The sequence below is a fragment of the Stegostoma tigrinum genome, assembly GCF_030684315.1.
Source record: "Stegostoma tigrinum isolate sSteTig4 chromosome 44 unlocalized genomic scaffold, sSteTig4.hap1 SUPER_44_unloc_1, whole genome shotgun sequence".
NCBI lineage: Eukaryota > Metazoa > Chordata > Chondrichthyes > Orectolobiformes > Stegostomatidae > Stegostoma > Stegostoma tigrinum.
In genome coordinates this window covers 111,366-136,365 of record NW_026728049.1, presented here as the reverse complement: position 1 = coordinate 136,365, position 25,000 = coordinate 111,366, and the positions used below count along the sequence as shown (strand labels likewise).

At 56.5% G+C, this 25,000-nt stretch overlaps 1 protein-coding gene across 1 annotated transcript in view; it reads right to left on the bottom strand.

Annotated features, from left to right (window-relative positions):
- Positions 1-23,924, bottom strand: part of LOC132207555 (tumor necrosis factor receptor superfamily member 1A-like) — a 28,811-nt gene extending 4,887 nt beyond the window's left edge. Inside the window, exons 1-2 of the mRNA XM_059643507.1 lie at positions 23,739-23,924; positions 708-879 (exon numbers count right to left, since the gene is read on the bottom strand). Of these exons, the coding sequence (XP_059499490.1) occupies positions 708-879; positions 23,739-23,780 (214 nt within the window). The 5' untranslated portion in view covers positions 23,781-23,924. The remainder of the gene's footprint in view (positions 1-707; positions 880-23,738) is intronic.
- Positions 23,925-25,000: the final 1,076 nt, after the last annotated feature.

Here is a 25,000-nt window from a genome sequence, read left to right as displayed (position 1 = left end):
ACCCCCTGTCCCTGGGAGTGTGGGGGAACGGTGTAGAGGGAGCCTTGCCCTGGATCTAACCCCCTGTCCCTGGGAGTGTGGGGGAACGGTGTAGAGGGAGCCTTGCCCTGGATTTAATCCCCTGTCCCTGGGAGTGTGGGGGAACGGTGTAGAGGGAGCCTTGCCCTGGATCTAACCCCTGTCCCTGGGAGTGTGGGGGACGGTGTAGAGGAAGCCTTCCCCTGAATCTGAACCCCTGTCCCTGGGAGTGTGGTGGACGGTGTAGAGGAAGCCTTCCCCTGAATCTGAACCCCTGTCCCTGGGAATATGGGGGACGGTGTAGAGGGAACCTTCCCCTGGGTCTAACCCCCTGTCCCTGGGAGTGTGGGGGAACGGTGTAGAGGGCGCCTTACCCTGTATCTAACCCCCTGTCCCTGGGAGTGTGGGGGAACGGTGTAGAGGGAGCCTTGCCCTGGATCTAACCCCCTGTCCCTGGGAGTGTGGGGGAACGGTGTAGAGGGAGCCTTGCCCTGGATCTAACCCCCTATCCCTGGGAGTGTGGTGGAACAGTGTAGAGGGAACCTTGCCCTGTACCTAACCCCCTGTCCCTGGGAGTGTTTGATGGGCGGTGGGGGGGGGGAAACAGTGTAGAGGGAGCCTTCCCCTGTACCTAACCCCCTGTCCCTGGGAGTGTTTCATGCTGGAACAGATCGCACGCGACTCCTTACCGGCCGGACATTCGTTGCAACAGTAATCCTTCCCCGTGGGCCTGTACTCGGAGGTCGGGCAGACCACGTCCCTCCGCACTCGATCCCCTTGCAGTGAGGAGCTATTCGCCTGCGGGATGCCTCTCGTGTTGCTCACCGCGTGTTGTCCCGCCTCCAGCCGATGGGCCATGACCTGGTTGGTGTGAGAATCGGTGACGTCTGTCAGTACTCCATTTCGACTGGAAATGTTCGGCCTCTCGTAAAGCGACATCGTCAACACACCTCAGGCCCCGTATCAGAAGGAGCAGTTTAGGGACCCCGTATCCGATGTGACGGGACAGGGACCCCGTATCCGATGTGACGGGACGGGGACCCCGAATCCCATGTGACGGGACGGGGACCCCGTATCCGATGTGGCGGGACGGGGAACCCCGTATCCGATGTGGCGGGACGGGGACCCCGTATCCGATGTGGCGGGACGGGGACCCCGTATCCCATGTGACGGGACGGGGACCCCGTATCCCATGTGACGGGACGGGGACCCCGTATCCGATGTGGCGGGACGGGGACCCCGTATCCGATGTGAGGGGACGGGGACCCCGTATCCGATGTGGCGGGACGGGGACCCCGTATCCCATGTGACGGGACGGGGACCCCGTATCCGATGTGGCGGGACGGGGACCCCGTATCCGATGTGGCGGGACGGGGACCCCGTATCCGATGTGGCGGGACGGGGACCCCGTATCCGATGTGAGGGGACGGGGACCCCGTATCCGATGTGACGGGACGGGGACCCCGTATCCGATGTGACGGGACGGGGGCCCCGTATCCGATGTGACGGGGCGGGGACCCCGTATCCGATGTGAGGGGACGGGGACCCCGAATCCCATGTGACGGGACGGGGACCCCGTATCCGATGTGACGGGACGGGAACCCCGTATCCGATGTGGCGGGACGGGGACCCCGTATCCGATGTGGCGGGACGGGGACCCCGTATCCGATGTGGCGGGACGGGGACCCCGTATCCCATGTGACGGGACGGGGACCCCGTATCCGATGTGACGGGACGGGGAGCCCGTATCCGATGTGGCGGGACGGGGACCCCGTATCCGATGTGGCGGGACGGGGACCCCGTATCCGATGTGGCGGGACGGGGACCCCGTATCCGATGTGGCGGGACGGGGACCCCGTATCCCATGTGACGGGACGGGGACCCCGTATCCGATGTGACGGGACGGGGACCCCGTATCCGATGTGGCGGGACGGGGACCCCGTATCCGATGTCGCGGGACGGGACCCCGTATCCGATGTGGGGGACGGGGACCCCGTATCCGATGTGACGGGACGGGGACCCCGTATCCGATGTGACGGGACGGGAGCCCCGTATCCGATGTGACGGGGCGGGGACCCCGTATCCGATGTGAGGGGACGGGGACCCCGTATCCGATGTGAGGGGACGGGGACCCCGTATCCGATGTGAGGGGACGGGGACCCCGTATCCGATGTGACGGGACGGGGACCCCGTATCCGATGTGACGGGACGGGGACCCCGTATCCGATGTGACGGGGCGGGGACCCTCACTGTAACACACCGATATACCCCACACCCCTCACTGTAACACACCGATACACCCCACACCCCTCACTGTAACACACCCCACACCCCACACCCCTCACTGTAACACACCGATACACCCCACACCCCTCACTGTAACACACCGATACACCCCACACCCCTCACTGTAACACACCGATATACCCCACACCCCTCACTGTAACACACCGATATACCCCACACCCCTCACTGTAACACACCGATACACCCCACACCCCTCACTGTAACACACCGATACACCCCACACCCCTCACTGTAACACACCGATACACCCCACACCCCTCACTGTAACACACCGATACACCCCACACCCCTCACTGTAACACACCGATATACCCCACACCCCTCACTGTAACACACCGATACACCCCACACCCATCACTGGGACACACCGATACACCCCACACCCCTCACTGTAACACACCGATACACCCCACACCCCTCACTGTAACACACCGATACACCCCACACCCCTCACTGTAACACACCGATACACCCCACACCCCTCACTGTAACACACCGATACACCCCACACCCCTCACTGTAACACACTGATACACCCCGCACCCCACACTGTAACACACCGATATACCCCACACCCGTCACTGTAACACACCGATATACCCCACACCCCTCACTGTAACACACCGATACACCCCACACCCATCACTGGGACACACCGATACACCCCACACCCCTCACTCTAACACACCGATACACCCCACACCCCTCACTGTAACACACCGATATACCCCACACCCCTCACTGTAACACACCGATACACCCCACACCCCTCACTGTTACACACTGATACACCCCGCACCCCTCACTGTAACACACCGATATACCCCACACCCCTCACTGTAACACACCGATATACCCCACACCCCTCACTGTAACACACCGATATACCCTACACCCCTCACTGTAACACACCGATACACCCCACACCCCTCACTGTAACACACCGATACACCCCACACCCCTCACTGTAACACACCGATACACCCCACACCCCTCACTGTAACACACCGATATACCCCACACCCCTCACTGTAACACACCGATATACCCCAAACCCCTCACTGTAACACACCGATATACCCCACACCCCTCACTGTAACACACCGATACACCCCACACCCCTCACTGTAACACACCGATACACCCCACACCCCTCACTGTAACACACCGATACCCCCACACCCCTCACTGTAACACACCGATACACCCCACACCCCTCACTGTAACACACCGATACACCCCACACCCCTCACTGTAACACACCGATACACCCCACACCCCTCACTGTAACACACCGATATACCCCACACCACTCACTGTAACACACCGATACACCCCACACCCCTCACTGTCTCACACCGATATACCCCACACCCCTCACTGTAACACACCCCACACCCCACACCCCTCACTGTAACACACCGATACACCCCACACCCCTCACTGTAACACACCGATACACCCCACACCCCTCACTGTAACACACCGATACACCCCACACCCCTCACTGTAACACACCGATACACCCCACACCCCTCACTGTAACACACCGATACACCCCACACCCCTCACTGTAACACACCGATACACCCCACACCCCTCACTGTAACACACCGATATACCCCACACCCCTCACTGTAACACACCGATACACCCCACACCCATCACTGGGACACACCGATACACCCCACACCCCTCACTGTAACACACCGATACACCCCACACCCCTCACTGTAACACACCGATACACCCCACACCCCTCACTGTAACACACCGATACACCCCACACCCCTCACTGTGACACACCGATACACCCCACACCCCTCACTGTAACACACCGATACACCCCACACCCCTCACTGTAACACACTGATACACCCCGCACCCCACACTGTAACACACCGATATACCCCACACCCGTCACTGTAACACACCGATATACCCCACACCCCTCACTGTAACACACCGATACACCCCACACCCATCACTGGGACACACCGATACACCCCACACCCCTCACTGTAACACACCGATACACCCCACACCCCTCACTCTAACACACCGATACACCCCACACCCCTCACTGTAACACACCGATATACCCCACACCCCTCACTGTAACACACCGATACACCCCACACCCCTCACTGTAACACACCCCACACCCCACACCCCTCACTGTAACACACCGATACACCCCACACCCCTCACTGTAACACACCGATACACCCCACACCCCTCACTGTAACACACCGATATACCCCACACCCCTCACTGTAAACACACCGATATACCCCACACCCCTCACTGTAACACACCGATACACCCCACACCCCTCACTGTAACACACCGATACACCCCACACCCCTCACTGTAACACACCGATACACCCCACACCCCTCACTGTAACACACCGATACACCCCACACCCCTCACTGTAACACACCGATATACCCCACACCCCTCACTGTAACACACCGATACACCCCACACCCATCACTGGGACACACCGATACACCCCACACCCCTCACTGTAACACACCGATACACCCCACACCCCTCACTGTAACACACCGATACACCCCACACCCCTCACTGTAACACACCGATACACCCCACACCCCTCACTGTAACACACCGATACACCCCACACCCCTCACTGTAACACACTGATACACCCCGCACCCCACACTGTAACACACCGATATACCCACACCCGTCACTGTAACACACCGATATACCCCACACCCCTCACTGTAACACACCGATACACCCCACACCCATCACTGGGACACACCGATACACCCCACACCCCTCACTCTAACACACCGATACACCCCACACCCCTCACTGTAACACACCGATATACCCCACACCCCTCACTGTAACACACCGATACACCCCACACCCCTCACTGTTACACACTGATACACCCCGCACCCCTCACTGTAACACACCGATATACCCACACCCCTCACTGTAACACACCGATATACCCCACACCCCTCACTGTAACACACCGATATACCCTACACCCCTCACTGTAACACACCGATACACCCCACACCCCTCACTGTAACACACCGATACACCCCACACCCCTCACTGTAACACACCGATACACCCCACACCCCTCACTGTAACACACCGATATACCCCACACCCCTCACTGTAACACACCGATATACCCCAAACCCTCACTGTAACACACCGATATACCCCACACCCCTCACTGTAACACACCGATACACCCCACACCCCTCACTGTAACACACCGATACACCCCACACCCCTCACTGTAAACACACCGATACCCCCACACCCCTCACTGTAACACACCGATACACCCCACACCCCTCACTGTAACACACCGATACACCCCACACCCCTCACTGTAACACACCGATACACCCCACACCCCTCACTGTAACACACCGATATACCCCACACCACTCACTGTAACACACCGATACACCCACACCCCTCACTGTCTCACACCGATATACCCCACACCCCTCACTGTAACACACCCCACACCCCACACCCCTCACTGTAACACACCGATACACCCCACACCCCTCACTGTAACACACCGATACACCCCACACCCCTCACTGTAACACACCGATACACCCCACACCCCTCACTGTAACACACCGATACACCCCACACCCCTCACTGTAACACACCGATACACCCCACACCCCTCACTGTAACACACCGATACACCCCACACCCCTCACTGTAACACACCGATATACCCCACACCCCTCACTGTAACACACCGATACACCCCACACCCATCACTGGGACACACCGATACACCCCACACCCCTCACTGTAACACACCGATACACCCCACACCCCTCACTGTAACACACCGATACACCCCACACCCCTCACTGTAACACACCGATACACCCCACACCCCTCACTGGACACACCGATACACCCCACACCCCTCACTGTAACACACCGATACACCCCACACCCCTCACTGTAACACACTGATACACCCCGCACCCCACACTGTAACACACCGATATACCCCACACCCGTCACTGTAACACACCGATATACCCCACACCCCTCACTGTAACACACCGATACACCCCACACCCATCACTGGGACACACCGATACACCCCACACCCCTCACTGTAACACACCGATACACCCCACACCCCTCACTCTAACACACCGATACACCCCACACCCCTCACTGTAACACACCGATATACCCCACACCCCTCACTGTAACACACCGATACACCCCACACCCCTCACTGTTACACACTGATACACCCCGCACCCCTCACTGTAACACACCGATATACCCCACACCCCTCACTGTAACACACCGATATACCCCACACCCCTCACTGTAACACACCGATATACCCTACACCCCTCACTGTAACACACCGATACACCCCACACCCCTCACTGTAACACACCGATACACCCCACACCCCTCACTGTAACACACCGATACACCCCACACCCCTCACTGTAACACACCGATATACCCCACACCCCTCACTGTAACACACCGATATACCCCAAACCCCTCACTGTAACACACCGATATACCCCACACCCCTCACTGTAACACACCGATACACCCCACACCCCTCACTGTAACACACCGATACACCCCACACCCCTCACTGTAACACACCGATACCCCCACACCCCTCACTGTAACACACCGATACACCCCACACCCCTCACTGTAACACACCGATACATCCCGCACCCCTCACTGTAACACACCGATACACCCCGCACCCCTCACTGTAACACACCGATACACCCCGCACCCCTCACTGTAACACACCGATATACCCCGCACCCCACACTGTAACACACCGATACACCCCGCACCCCTCACTGTAACACACCGATACACCCCGCACCCCTCACTGTAACACACCGATACACCCCGCACCCCTCACTGTAACACACCGATACACCCCCTCACTGTAACACAACCGATACACCCCACACCCCTCACTGTAACACACCGATACACAGCACACCCCTCACTGTAACACACACAGATACCCCCCACACCCCTCACTGTAACACACCGAGATACCCCACACCCCTCACTGTAACACACCGATACACCCCACACCCCTCACTGTAACACACCGATACACCCCACACCCCTCACTGTAACACACCGATACACAGCACACCCCTCACTGTAACACACCGCGATACCCCGCGCCCCTCACTGTAACACACCGATACACCCCACGCCCCTCACTGAAACACACCGATACACCCCTCACCCCTCACTGTAACACACCGATATACCCCACACCTCTCACTGTAACACACCGATACACCCCACACCCCTCACTGAAACACACCGATACACCCCACACCCCTCACTGTAACACACCGATACACCCCACACCCCTCACTGAAACACACCGCTACACCCCACACCCCTCACTGTAACACACCGATACACCCCACACCCCTCACTGAAACACACCGATATACCCCACACCCCTCACTGTAACACACCGATACACCCCACACCCCTCACTGTAACACACCAAAATACCCCACAACCCCTCACTGTAACACACCGATACACCCCACACCCCTCACTGTAACACACCGATACACCCCACACCCCTCACTGTATCACACAGATATATACCCCACACCGCTCACTGTAACACACCAAAATACCCCACACCCCTCACTGTAAACACACCGATACACCCCACACCCCTCACTGTAACACACCGATACACCCCGCACCCCTCACTGTAACACACCGATACACCCCACACCCCTCACTGAAACACACCGATATACCCCACACCCCTCACTGTAACACACCGATACACCCCACACCCCTCACTGAAACACACCGATACACCCCGCACCCCTCACTGTAACACACCGATACACCCCACACCCCTCACTGTAACACACCGATATACCCCACACCCCTCACTGTAACACACCGATACACCCCACACCCCTCACTGTATCACACAGATATATACCCCACACCCCTCACTGTAACACACCAAAATACCCCACACCCCTCACTGTAACACACCGATACACCCCACACCCCTCACTGTAACACACCGATACACCCCGCACCCCTCACTGTATCACACAGATATATACCCCACACCCCTCACTGTAACACACCGATACACCCCACACCCCTCACTGTAACACACCGATACACCCCACACCCCTCAATGTAACACACTGATAGACCCCACACCCCTCACTGTAACACACCGAGACACCCCACACCCCTCACTGTAACACACCGATATACCCCACACCCCTCACTGTAACACACCGAGACACCCCACACCCCTCACTGTAACACACCGATACACCCCACACCCCTCACTGTAACACAGCGATATACCCCACACCCCTCACTGTAACACACCGATACACCCCACACCCCTCACTGTAACACACCGATACACCCCACACCCCTCAATGTAACACACTGATAGACCCCACACCCCTCACTGTAACACACCGAGACACCCCACACCCCTCACTGTAACACACCGATATACCCCAAAACCCCTCACTGTAACACACCGATATACCCCACACCCCTCACTGTAACACACCAAAATACCCCACACCCCTCACTGTAACACACCGATACACCCCACACCCCTCACTGTAACACACCGATACACCCCACACCCCACACTGTAACACACCGATATACCCCACACCCCTCACTGTAACACACCGATACACCCCACACCCCTCACTGTAACACACCGATACACCCCACACCCCACACTGTAACACACCGATATACCCCACACCCCTCACTGTAACACACCGATACACCCCACACCCCTCACTGCAACACATCGATGAACCCCACACCCCTCACCGTAACACACCGAGATACCCCACACCCCTCACTGTAACACACCGATATACCCCACACCCCTCACTGTAACACACCAAAATACCCCACACCCCTCACTGTAACACACCGATACACCCCACACCCCTCACTGTAACACACCGATACACCCCACACCCCACACTGTAACACACCGATATACCCCACACCCCTCACTGTAACACACCGATACACCCCACACCCCTCACTGCAACACATCGATGAACCCCACACCCCTCACCGTAACACACCGAGATACCCCACACCCCTCACTGTAACACACCGAGATACCCCACACCCCTCACTGTAACACACCGATACACCCCACACCCCTCACTGTAACACACCGATACACCCCACACCCCTCACTGTAACACAGCGATATACCCCACACCCCTCACTGTAACACACCGATACACCCCACACCCCTCACTGTAACACTCCGATACACCCCACACCCCTCACTGTAACACACCGATACACCCCACACCCCTCACTGTAACACTCCGATACACCCCTCACCCCTCACTGTAACACACCGATACACCCCACACCCCTCACTGTAACACTCCGATACACCCCACACCCCTCACTGTAACACACCGATATACCCCACACCCCTCACTTTAACACACCGATACACCCCACACCCCTCACTGTAACACACCGATACACCCCACACCCCTCACTGTAACACACCGATACACCCCACACCCCTCACTGTAACACACCGATACACCCCACACCCCTCACTGTAACACACCGATACACCCCACACCCCTCACTGTATCACACAGATATATACCCCACACCCCTCACTGTAACACACCAAAATAGCCCACACCCCTCACTGTAACACACCGATACACCCCACACCCCTCACTGTAACACACCGATACACCCCACACCCCTCACTGTATCACACAGATATATACCCCACACCCCTCACTGTAACACACCAAAATACCCCACACCCCTCACTGTAACACACCGATACACCACACACCCCTCACTGTAACACACCGATACACCCCACACCCCTCACTGTAACACACCGATACACCCCGCGCCCCTCACTGTAACACACCGATACACCCCACGCCCCTCACTGAAACACACCGATACACCCCACACCCCTCACTGTAACACACCGATACACCCCACACCCCTCACTGAAACACACCGATACACCCCACACCCCTCACTGTAACACACCGATACACCCCACACCCCTCACTGAAACACACCGCTACACCCCACACCCCTCACTGTAACACACCGATACACCCCGCACCCCTCACTGTAACACACCGATACACCCCACACCCCTCTCTGAAACACACCGATATACCCCACACCCCTCACTGTAACACACCGATACACCCCACACCCCTCACTGTAACACACCGATACACCCCACACCCCTCACTGTAACACACCGATACACCCCACACCCCTCACTGTATCACACAGATATATACCCCACACCCCTCACTGTAACACACCAAAATACCCCACACCCCTCACTGTAACACACCGATACACCCCACACCCCTCACTGTAACACACCGATACACCCCACACCCCTCACTGTAACACACCGATACACCCCACACCCCTCACTGTATCACACAGATATATACCCCACACCCCTCACTGTAACACACCAAAATACCCCACACCCCTCATTGTAACACACCGATACACCCCACACCCCTCAGTGTAACACACCGATACACCCCACACCCCTCACTGTAACACACCGATACACCCCACACCCCTCACTGTATCACACAGATATATACCCCACACCCCTCACTGTAACACACCAAAATACCCCACACCCCTCATTGAAACACACCGATACACCCCACACCCCTCAGTGTAACACACCGATACACCCCACACCCCTCACTGTAACACACCGATACACCCCGCGCCCCTCACTGTAACACACCGATACACCCCACGCCCCTCACTGAAACACACCGATACACCCCTCACCCCTCACTGTAACACACCGATATACCCCACACCCCTCACTGTAACACACCGATACACCCCTCACCCCTCACTGTAACACACCGATAGACCCCACATCCCTCACTGTAACACACCGATACACCCCACACCCCTCACTGTAACACACCGATACACCCCACACCTCTCACTGTAACACACCGATACACCCCACACCCCTCACTGAAACACACCGATACACCCCACACCCCTCACTGTAACACACCGATACACCCCACACCCCTCACTGTAACACACCGATACACCCCACACCCCTCACTGTAACACACCGATACACCCCACACCCCTCACTGTAACACACCGATACACCCCACACCCCTCACTGTAACACACCGATACACCCCACACCCCTCACTGTAACACACCGATACACCCCACACCCCTCACTGTATCACACAGATATATACCCCACACCCCTCACTGTAACACACCAAAATACCCCACACCCCTCACTGTAACACACCGATACACCCCACACCCCTCACTGTAACACACCGATACACCCCGCACCCCTCACTGTAACACACCGATACACCCCACACCCCTCACTGTAACACACCGATACACCCCACACCCCTCACTGTATCACACAGATATATACCCCACACCCCTCACTGTAACACACCAAAATACCCCACACCCCTCACTGTAACACACCGATACACCCCACACCCCTCACTGTAACACACCGATACACCCCACACCCCTCACTGTATCACACAGATATATACCCCACACCCCTCACTGTAACACACCAAAATACCCCACACCCCTCACTGTAACACACCGATACACCCCACACCCCTCACTGTAACACACCGATACACCCCGCACCCCCCACTGTAACACACCGATACACCCCGCGCCCCTCACTGTAACACACCGATATACCCCGCACCCCTCACTGTAACACACCGATACACCCCACACCCCTCACTGAAACACACCGATATACCCCACACCCCTCACTGTAACACACCGATACACCCCACACCCCTCACTGTAACACACCGATACACCCCACACCCCTCACTGTAACACACCGATACACCCCACACCCCTCACTGTAACACACCGATAGACCCCACACCCCTCACTGTATCACACAGATATATACCCCACACCCCTCACTGTAACACACCAAAATACCCCACACCCCTCACTGTAACACACCGATACACCCCACACCCCTCAGTGTAACACACCGATACACCCCACACCCCTCACTGTAACACACCGATACACCCCGCGCCCCTCACTGTAACACACCGATACACCCCACGCCCCTCACTGAAACACACCGATACACCCCTCACCCCTCACTGTAACACACCGATATACCCCACACCCCTCACTGTAACACACCGATACACCCCTCACCCCTCACTGTAACACACCGATAGACCCCACACCCCTCACTGTAACACACCGATACACCCCGCACCCCTCACTGTAACACACCGATACACCCCACACCCCTCACTGAAACACACCGATATACCCCACACCCCTCACTGTAACACACCGATACACCCCACACCCCTCACTGAAACACACCGATACACCCCACACCCCTCACTGTAACACACCGATACACCCCACACCCCTCACTGTAACACACCGATACACCCCGCACCCCTCACTGTAACACACCGATACACCCCACACCCCTCACTGTAACACACCGATATACCCCACACCCCTCACTGTAACACACCGATACACCCCACACCCCTCACTGTATCACACAGATATATACCCCACACCCCTCACTGTAACACACCAAAATACCCCACACCCCTCACTGTAACACACCGATACACCCCACACCCCTCACTGTAACACACCGATACACCCCACACCCCTCACTGTAACACACCGATACACCCCGCGCCCCTCACTGTAACACACCGATACACCCCACGCCCCTCACTGAAACACACCGATACACCCCTCACCCCTCACTGTAACACACCGATATACCCCACACCCCTCACTGTAACACACTGATACACCCCACACCTCTCACTGTAACACACCGATACACCCCACACCCCTCACTGAAACACACCGATACACCCCACACCCCTCACTGTAACACACTGATATACCCCACACCCCTCACTGTAACACACCGATACACCCCACACCCCTCACTGTAACACACCGATACACCCCACACCCCTCACTGTAACACACCGATATACCCCACACCCCTCACTGTAACACACCGATACACCCCACACCCCTCACTGAAACACACCGCTACACCCCACACCCCTCACTGTAACACACCGATACACCCCGCACCCCTCACTGTAATACACCGATACACCCCACACCCCTCACTGAAACACACCGATATACCCCACACCCCTCACTGTAACACACCGATACACCCCACACCCCTCACTGTAACACACCGATACACCCCACACCCCTCACTGTAACACACCGATACACCCCACACCCCTCACTGTATCACACAGATATATACCCCACACCCCTCACTGTAACACACCAAAATACCCCACACCCCTCACTGTAACACACCGATACACCCCACACCCCTCACTGTAACACACCGATACACCCCACACCCCTCACTGTATCACACAGATATATACCCCACACCCCTCACTGTAACACACCAAAATACCCCACACCCCTCACTGTAACACACCGATACACCCCACACCCCTCAGTGTAACACACCGATACACCCCACACCCCTCACTGTAACACACCGATACACCCCACACCCCTCACTGTAACACACCGATACACCCCACACCCCTCACTGTATCACACAGATATATACCCCACACCCCTCACTGTAACACACCAAAATACCCCACACCCCTCACTGTAACACACCGATACACCCCACACCCCTCACTGAAACACACCGATACACCCCACACCCCTCACTGTAACACACCGATACACCCCACACCCCTCACTGAAACACACCGCTACACCCCACACCCCTCACTGTAACACACCGATACACCCCGCACCCCTCACTGTAACACACCGATACACCCCACACCCCTCACTGAAACACACCGATATACCCCACACCCCTCACTGTAACACACCGATATACCCCACACCCCTCACTGTAACACACCGATACACCCCACACCCCTCACTGTAACACACCGATACACCCCACACCCCTCACTGTATCACACAGATATATACCCCACACCCCTCACTGTAACACACCAAAATACCCCACACCCCTCACTGTAACACACCGATACACCCCACACCCCTCACTGTAACACACCGATACACCCCACACCCCTCACTGTATCACACAGATATATACCCCACACCCCTCACTGTAACACACCAAAATACCCCACACCCCTCACTGTAACACACCGATACACCCCACACCCCTCAGTGTAACACACCGATACACCCCACACCCCTCACTGTAACATACCGATACACCCCGCGCCCCTCACTGTAACACACCGATACACCCCACGCCCCTCACTGTAACACACCGATACACCCCACACCCCTCACTGTAACACACCGATAGACCCCACACCCCTCACTGTAACACACCGATACACCCCACACCTCTCACTGTAACACACCGATACACCCCACACCCCTCACTGAAACACACCGATACACCCCACACCCCTCACTGAAACACACCGATACACCCCACACCCCTCACTGTAACACACCGATACACCCCGCACCCCTCACTGTAACACACCGATACACCCCGCACCCCTCACTGTAACACACCGATACACCCCGCACCCCTCACTGTAACACACCGATACACCCCACACCCCTCACTGAAACACACCGATACACCCCACACCCCTCACTGTAACACACCGATACACCCCGCACCCCTCACTGAAACACACCGCTACACCCCACACCCCTCACTGTAACACACCGATACACCCCGCACCCCTCACTGTAACACACCGATACACCCCACACCCCTCACTGAAACACACCGATATACCCCACACCCCTCACTGTAACACACCGATACACCCCACACCCCTCACTGAAACACACCGATACACCCCACACCCCTCACTGTAACACACCGATACACCCCACACCCCTCACTGTAACACACCGATACACCCCGCACCCCTCACTGTAACACACCGATACACCCCACACCCCTCACTGTAACACACCGATATACCCCACACCCCTCACTGTAACACACCGATACACCCCACACCCCTCACTGTATCACACAGATATATACCCCACACCCCTCACTGTAACACACCAAAATACCCCACACCCCTCACTGTAACACACCGATACACCCCACACCCCTCACTGTAACACACCGATACACCCCGCGCCCCTCACTGTAACACACCGATACACCCCACGCCCCTCACTGAAACACACCGATACACCCCTCACCCCTCACTGTAACACACCGATATACCCCACACCTCTCACTGTAACACACCGATACACCCCACACCCCTCACTGAAACACACCGATACACCCCACACCCCTCACTGTAACACACCGATACACCCCACACCCCTCACTGAAACACACCGCTACACCCCACACCCCTCACTGTAACACACCGATACACCCCGCACCCCTCACTGTAATACACCGATACACCCCACACCCCTCACTGAAACACACCGATATACCCCACACCCCTCACTGTAACACACCGATACACCCCACACCCCTCACTGTAACACACCGATACACCCCACACCCCTCACTGTAACACACCGATACACCCCACACCCCTCACTGTATCACACAGATATATACCCCACACCCCTCACTGTAACACACCAAAATACCCCACACCCCTCACTGTAACACACCGATACACCCCACACCCCTCACTGTAACACACCGATACACCCCACACCCCTCACTGTAACACACCGATACACCCCACACCCCTCACTGTAACACACCGATACACCCCACACCCCTCACTGTATCACACAGATATATACCCCACACCCCTCACTGTAACACACCAAAATACCCCACACCCCTCACTGTAACACACCGATACACCCCACACCCCTCACTGTAACACACCGATACACCCCACACCCCTCACTGTATCACACAGATATATACCCCACACCCCTCACTGTAACACACCAAAATACCCCACACCCCTCACTGTAACACACCGATACACCCCACACCCCTCACTGTAACACACCAAAATACCCCACACCCCTCACTGTAACACACCGATACACCCCACACCCCTCAGTGTAACACACCGATACACCCCACACCCCTCACTGTAACACACCGATACACCCCGCGCCCCTCACTGTAACACACCGATACACCCCACGCCCCTCACTGAAACACACCGATATACCCCACACCCCTCACTGTAACACACCGATACACCCCTCACCCCTCACTGTAACACACCGATATACCCCACACCTCTCACTGTAACACACCGATACACCCCACACCCCTCACTGAAACACACCGATACACCCCACACCCCTCACTGTAACACACCGATACACCCCACACCCCTCACTGAAACACACCGATACACCCCACACCCCTCACTGTAACACACCGATACACCCCGCACCCCTCACTGTAACACACCGATACACCCCACACCCCTCACTGTATCACACAGATATATACCCCTCACCCCTCACTGTAACACACCAAAATACCCCACACCCCTCACTGTAACACACCGATACACCCCACACCCCTCACTGTAACACACCGATACACCCCACACCCCTCACTGTATCACACAGATATATACCCCACACCCCTCACTGTAACACACCAAAATACCCCACACCCCTCACTGTAACACACCGATACACCCCACACCCCTCAGTGTAACACACCGATACACCCCACACCCCTCACTGTAACACACCGATACACCCCACACCCCTCACTGTAACACACCGATACACCCCGCGCCCCTCACTGTAACACACCGATACACCCCACGCCCCTCACTGAAACACACCGATACACCCCACACCCCTCACTGTAACACACCGATACACCCCTCACCCCTCACTGTAACACACCGATATACCCCACACCTCTCACTGTAACACACCGATACACCCCACACCCCTCACTGAAACACACCGATACACCCCACACCCCTCACTGTAACACACCGATACACCCCACACCCCTCACTGAAACACACCGATACACCCCACACCCCTCACTGTAACACACCGATACACCCCGCACCCCTCACTGTAACACACCGATACACCCCACACCCCTCACTGTAACACACCGATACACCCCACACCCCTCACTGTAACACACCGATATACCCCACACCCCTCACTGTAACACACCGATACACTCCGCACCCCTCACTGTAACACACCGATACACCCCACACCCCTCACTGAAACACACCGATACACCCCACACCCCTCACTGTAACACACCGATACACCCCGCACCCCTCACTGTAACACACCGATACACCCCGCACCCCTCACTGTAACACAACGATACACCCCACACCCCTCACTGTAACACACCGATATACCCCGCACCCCTCACTGTAACACACCGATACACCCCACACCCCTCACTGTAACACACCGATATACCCCACACCCCTCACTGTAACACACCGATACACCCCACACCCCTCACTGTAACACACCGATACACCCCGCACCCCTCACTGTAACACACCGATACACCCCACACCCCTCACTGTAACACACCGATACACCCCGCACCCCTCACTGTAACACACCGATACACCCCACACCCCTCACTGTAACACACCGATACCCCCACACCCCCCACTGTAACACACCGATACACCCCTCACCCCTCACTGTAACACACCGATACACCCCGCACCCCTCACTGTAACACACCGATACACCCCACACCCCTCACTGTAACACACCGATACACCCCACACCCCTCACTGTAACACACCGATATACCCCACACCCCTCAATGTAACACACCGATATACCCCACACCCCTCACTGTAACACACCGATATACCCCACACCCCTCACTGTTACACACCGATACACCCCACACCCCTCACTGTAACACACCGATACACCCCGCACCCCTCACTGTAACACACCCCTCACTACAACACCCCGATATACCCCACACCCCTCACTGTAACACACCGATATACCCCACACCCCTCACTCTAACACCCCGATATACCCCACACCCCTCACTGTAACACACCGATATACCCCACACCCCTCACTGTAACACACCGATACACCCCACGCCCCTCACTGTAACACACCGATACACCCCACACCCCTCACTGTAACACACCGATACACCCCACACCCCTCACTGTAACACACCGATATACCCCACACCCCTTACATGCCTCTCTCTGTCTGTAAATGTTTGTGATGAGCGAGACTGACAGCTGGGTTACGCAAGCCGTGAGTTTGAGCCAAAATCTGTTCTCTGTGTTTTCAGTTCTCCCTGTCATTTCCCAGAAATTCCTGGCAACAGACCAAGTTATTTTGGCTCCTTGTTTATTTCAGACAGATTCCTCTAAACTGTGCTTTTCTGAGCCACCGGTCACAGAGAGTCTCACAGAGAATCCCTCTCTAAACCACACACAGAACCCACATCGTGCCATCATATTGGAAACCCACTTCCCCGTTCACACCCCCTCAACACCGTTTCCCACGGACCCCAACCCCTTCCCCGTTCACTACACCATCTCCACGGACCCCAAGCCCCTTCCCCATTCCCTACACTGTCTCCACGGACCCCAAACCCCTTCCCCGTTCACTACACCGTCCCCCACGGACCCCAAACCCCTTCCCCGTTAACTGCAGAGTCCCCCACGGACCCCAAACCCCTTCCCCATTAACTGCAGAGTCCCCCAGGAGAACAACCCTGACCCTCAATCTCAACCCGTGGGGCCAGCGGCAGTGCAATGGGGTGTGAAGATAATGTCAGTGATTCGAAGTGTGCAAAATTCTCACACTGTGTACGGAAATCTGAACTCAACTCCCGCAAAGGAACTGCGGGGCCGGGTTTCCTGCCGAAGGGCAGGAGCTGCGCAGGAAGTGAGCCAGCAACTTCGGCGAAAAAACCTTACCTGAACCTCGTTCACGGAAACTGTTTTTCTGCATTAAACCCTCCCCCAACAACACCCCTCGATCAGATTCCAGTCTGTAACTCCCTCCCCATTGGGGGGGGTATCTGTTATTCTGTATATAAACCCCCCCCGAACACCCTCGATCAGATTCCAGTCTGTAACTCCCTCCCCGGGGGGTATCTGTTATTCTGTATATAAACCCCCCCCGAACCCCCTCGATCAGATTCCAGTCTGTAACTCCCTCCCCGGGGGGTATCTGTTATTCTGTATATAAACCCCCCCGAACCCCCTCGATCAGATTCCAGTCTGTAACTCCCTCCCCGGGGGGGGTATCTGTTATTCTGTATATAAACCCCCCCGAACCCCCTCGATCAGATTCCAGTCTGTAACTCCCTCCCCGGGGGGGTATCTGTTATTCTGTATATAAACCCCCCCGAACCCCCTCGATCAGATTCCAGTCTGTAACTCCCTCCCCGGGGGGTATCTGTTATTCTGTATATAAACCCCCCCCGAACCCCCTCGATCAGATTCCAGTCTGTAACTCCCTCCCCATTGGGGGGGGGTATCTGTTATTCTGTATATAAACCCCCCCCGAACACCCTCGATCAGATTCCAGTCTGTAACTCCCTCCCCGGGGGGGTATCTGTTATTCTGTATATAAACCCCCCCGAACCCCCTCGATCAGATTCCAGTCTGTAACTCCCTCCCCGGGGGGTATCTGTTATTCTGTATATAAACCCCCCCCGAACCCCCTCGATCAGATTCCAGTCTGTAACTCCCTCCCCGGGGGGTATCTGTTATTCTGTATATAAACCCCCCCGAACCCCCTCGATCAGATTCCAGTCTGTAACTCCCTCCCCGGGGGGTATCTGTTATTCTGTATATAAACCCCCCCGAACCCCCTCGATCAGATTCCAGTCTGTAACTCCCTCCCTGAGGGGTATCTGTTATTCTATATATAAACCCCCCCCCGAACCCCCTCGATCAGATTCCAGTCTGTAACTCCCTCCCCGGGGGGGGGGTATCTGTTATTCTGTATATAAACCCCCCCGAACCCCCTCGATCAGATTCCAGTCTGTAACTCCCTCCCCGGGGGGGTATCTGTTATTCTGTATATAAACCCCCCCGAACCCCCTCGATCAGACTCCAGTCTGTAACTCCCTCCCCGGGGGGGGGGTATCTGTTATTCTGTATATAAACCCCCCCGAACCCCCTCGATCAGATTCCAGTCTGTAACTCCCTCCCCGGGGGGGTATCTGTTATTCTGTATATAAACCCCCCCGAACCCCCTCGATCAGATTCCAGTCTGTAACTCCCTCCCCGGGGGGTATCTGTTATTCTGTATATAAACCCCCCCCGAACCCCCTCGATCAGATTCCAGTCTGTAACTCCCTCCCTTAGGGGGGTATCTGTTATTCTGTATATAAACCCCCCCGAACCCCCTCGATCAGATTCCAGTCTGTAACTCCCTCCCCGGGGGGTATCTGTTATTCTGTATATAAACCCCCCCGAACCCCCTCGATCAGATTCCAGTCTGTAACTCCCTCCCCGGGGGGTATCTGTTATTCTGTATATAAACCCCCCCCCGAACCCCCTCGATCAGATTCCAGTCTGTAACTCCCTCCCCGGGGGGTATCTGTTATTCTGTATATAAACCCCCCCCCGATCCCCCTCGATCAGATTCCAGTCTGTAACTCCCTCCCGGGGGGGGGTATCTGTTATTCTGTATATAAACCCCCCGAACCCCCTCGATCAGATTCCAGTCTGTAACTCCCTCCCCCGGGGGTATCTGTTATTCTGTATATAAACCCCCCGAACCCCCTCGATCAGATTCCAGTCTGTAACTCCCTCCCCGGGGGGTATCTGTTATTCTGTATATAAACCCCCCCGAACCCCCTCGATCAGATTCCAGTCTGTAACTCCCTCCCCGGGGGGGGGGGGTATCTGTTATTCTGTATATAAACCCCCCCTCGATCCGATTCCAGTCTGTAACTCCCTCCCCGGGGGGTATCTGTTATTCTGTATATAAACCCCCCGAACCCCCTCGATCAGATTCCAGTCTGTAACTCCCTCCCCGGGGGGTATCTGTTATTCTGTATATAAACCCCCCCCGAACCCCCTCGATCAGATTCCAGTCTGTAACTCCCTCCCCGGGGGGGGGTATCTGTTATTCTGTATATAAACGCCCCCGAACCCCCTCGATCAGATTCCAGTCTGTAACTCCCTCCCCGGGGGGTATCTGTTATTCTGTATATAAACCCCCCCGAACCCCCTCGATCAGATTCCAGTCTGTAACTCCCTCCCCGGGGGGTATCTGTTATTCTGTATATAAACCCCCCGAACCCCCTCGATCAGATTCCAGTCTGTAACTCCCTCCCCGGGGGGGTATCTGTTATTCTGTATATAAACCCCCCCGAACCCCCTCGATCAGATTCCAGTCTGTAACTCCCTCCCCGGGGGGGGGGTATCTGTTATTCTGTATATAAACCCCCCCTCGATCCGATTCCAGTCTGTAACTCCCTCCCCGGGGGGTATCTGTTATTCTGTATATAAACCCCCCCCGAACCCCCTCGATCAGATTCCAGTCTGTAACTCCCTCCCCGGGGGGGGGGGTATCTGTTATTCTGTATATAAACCCCCCCTCGATCCGATTCCAGTCTGTAACTCCCTCCCCGGGGGGTATCTGTTATTCTGTATATAAACCCCCCCTCGATCCGATTCCAGTCTGTAACTCCCTCCCCGGGGGGTATCTGTTATTCTGTATATAAACCCCCCGAACCCCCTCGATCAGATTCCAGTCTGTAACTCCCTCCCCGGGGGGGGGTATCTGTTATTCTGTATATAAACCCCCCCCCCGAACCCCCTTGATCAGATTCCAGTCTGTAACTCCCTCCCCGGGGGGTATCTGTTATTCTGTATATAAACCCGACCGAACCCCCTCGATCAGATTCCAGTCTGTAACTCCCTCCCCGGGGGGTATCTGTTATTCCGTATATAAACCCCCCCCGAACCCCCTCGATCAGATTGCAGTCTGTAACTCCCTCCCCGGGGGGTATCTGTTATTCTGTATATAAACCCCCCCGAACCCCCTCGATCAGATTCCAGTCTGTAACTCCCTCCCCGGGGGGTATCTGTTATTCTGTATATAAACCCCCCCGAACCCCCTCGATCAGATTCCAGTCTGTAACTCCCTCCCCGGGGGGGTATCTGTTATTCTGTATATAAACCCCCCCGAACCCCCTCGATCAGATTCCAGTCTGTAACTCCCTCCCCGGGGGGTTATCTGTTATTCTGTATATAAACCCCCCCCCGAACCCCCTCGATCAGATTCCAGTCTGTAACTCCCTCCCCGGGTGGTATCTGTTATTCTGTATATAAACCCCCCCCCGAACCCCCTCGATCAGATTCCAGTCTGTAACTCCCTCCCCGGGGGGGGGGTATCTGTTATTCTGTATATAAACCCCCCCGAACCCCCTCGATCAGATTCCAGTCTGTAACTCCCTCCCCGGGGGGGGGGTATCTGTTATTCTGTATATAAACCCCCCCGAACACCCTCGATCAGATTCCAGTCTGTAACTCCCTCCCCGGGGGGTATCTGTTATTCTGTATATAAACCCCCCCCCGAACCCCCTCGATCAGATTCCAGTCTGTAACTCCCTCCCCGGGGGGTATCTGTTATTCTGTATATAAACCCCCCCGAACCCCCTCGATCAGATTCCAGTCTGTAACTCCCTCCCCGGGGGGTATCTGTTATTCTGTATATAAACCCCCCCCGAACCCCCTCGATCAGATTGCAGTCTGTAACTCCCTCCCCGGGGGGTATCTGTTATTCTGTATATAAACCCCCCCGAACCCCCTCGATCAGATTCCAGTCTGTAACTCCCTCCCTTAGGGGGGTATCTGTTATTCTGTATATAAACCCCCCCCCCCGAACCCCCTCGATCAGATTCCAGTCTGTAACTCCCTCCCCGGGGGGGGGGGGTATCTGTTATTGTGGACATAAAGCCCCCCTCCCCAGCCAACCCGAGACCCCTCTCATCTTCAGTTTCGCGACATTACCCCTCTGTCAATGCCCCTCGGACCTTGCCCCCCCCCCCCCCCCAGGGGCGGGGGTTGGGGGTGGGTCCGTTTCCGCTGATGTGATTCCGAGCCTCAGTCACGCAGCCCGGCCCTTCCAGGGTTAATCCCGCTCCCCCTCACCTCCCACCTCCCCCCCCGCCCCCCCCCCCAAACCCTCCCATCCGCCCCCGTGCGCCCTCCCGCTCCCGCATCCGCTTGCCGGCTCCCCCGTTGACTCACCATCACCGCGACCAGGAGCAGCGCCAGCTCCTGCATTCGCATAGCGCCTCTGCGTCTCGCTGCCCGCGGACGGGGATCCGTCGCTCGCTTTGCCGCCGGGCGGCGGGGTTCGGCCCGCGTTCGCTGCCGACGGTCGGATTCCCGTGTCGGCCGGGCTGTTGGCTGGCGCGGCTGGGGGGGGGGGGGGTGGGGGCGGTGGGGGTGGGGTGGGTTGGGGGGGTGGGTGGGTGGTGTGGCTGGTCTTCACCTCCGCTCCCACCGAACCCCCGTCCAAGCCCCCAGGCACTCGGCAAACCACACCCCCCCCAACCCCCAACAACCACCCACTCCCCAAAGTCCCGACCCACCCCCAAACAAACCCCACCACCAGCGCGCACCGCAACCCACCCCCCCACCCGACCCCCACCACCCCTCCGCGCCCCTCTCCCGGACTCTCTCTCTGATCACTGGCCCAGTGATCCCAATGTGCCCATCACTTTCCCGGTGCCCCCCCCCCCCCCGCCCCTCCCCAACCCAACCCACCACCCCCCGACTCCCCGCCCAATACCCGTTCACCGAAAGGATTTGGGCTGGTTGGGGGGTTGGGGTTTGGGGTTTGGTTGGTGGGGGGGGGGGGGTGGTGGCTGCTGGGTTCAATAGCCTGTCGTCTGTGAGGGGGTAGGTCCCAAACTCTCTCTGTCTCTCTCTCTCTCTCTCTGTCGCTGACCGACCCAAACACGGCACCCCCTCTCTCTCTCTCTCTCTCTCTCTCTCTTCCTGTCTCACATTCTGTCTAGCTGTGTTTGCCTCTCTCTCTCTCTCTCTCTCTCTCGGTCACTCTAACTTTCTTTCTGTCTCTCTCTCTCTCTCTCTCTCTCTCGGTCACTCTAACTTTCTTTCTGTCTCTCTCTCTCTCTCTCTCTCTCGGTCACTCTAACTTTCTTTCTCTCTCTCTCTCTCTCTCTCGGTCACTCTAACTTCCTTCCCCTCTCTCTGCTTATTTTTTTAGGATCTCCGACGCTCCTTCTCTCGAAAGCTCCCCCAGTTCGACGAGGCGATTCGAATCCCGGAACTCCCTGGCAGAGAAGAACAGCCCCCCCGCCGGCGGCCACCGCACCACCAGCCCAGCGACGGACTCCGCGGCCACCCCCCCTCAAACCTCCACCCCACCTCGCTTTTCGAGTTTAATCAGAGACAGGAAGGGAGATGCACAGTGGTTGCTGTTTTGTTAACCCTTAGCAGGGAGAGCGAGAGCGAACACTCACAGGGCGTCAGGGCCTGAT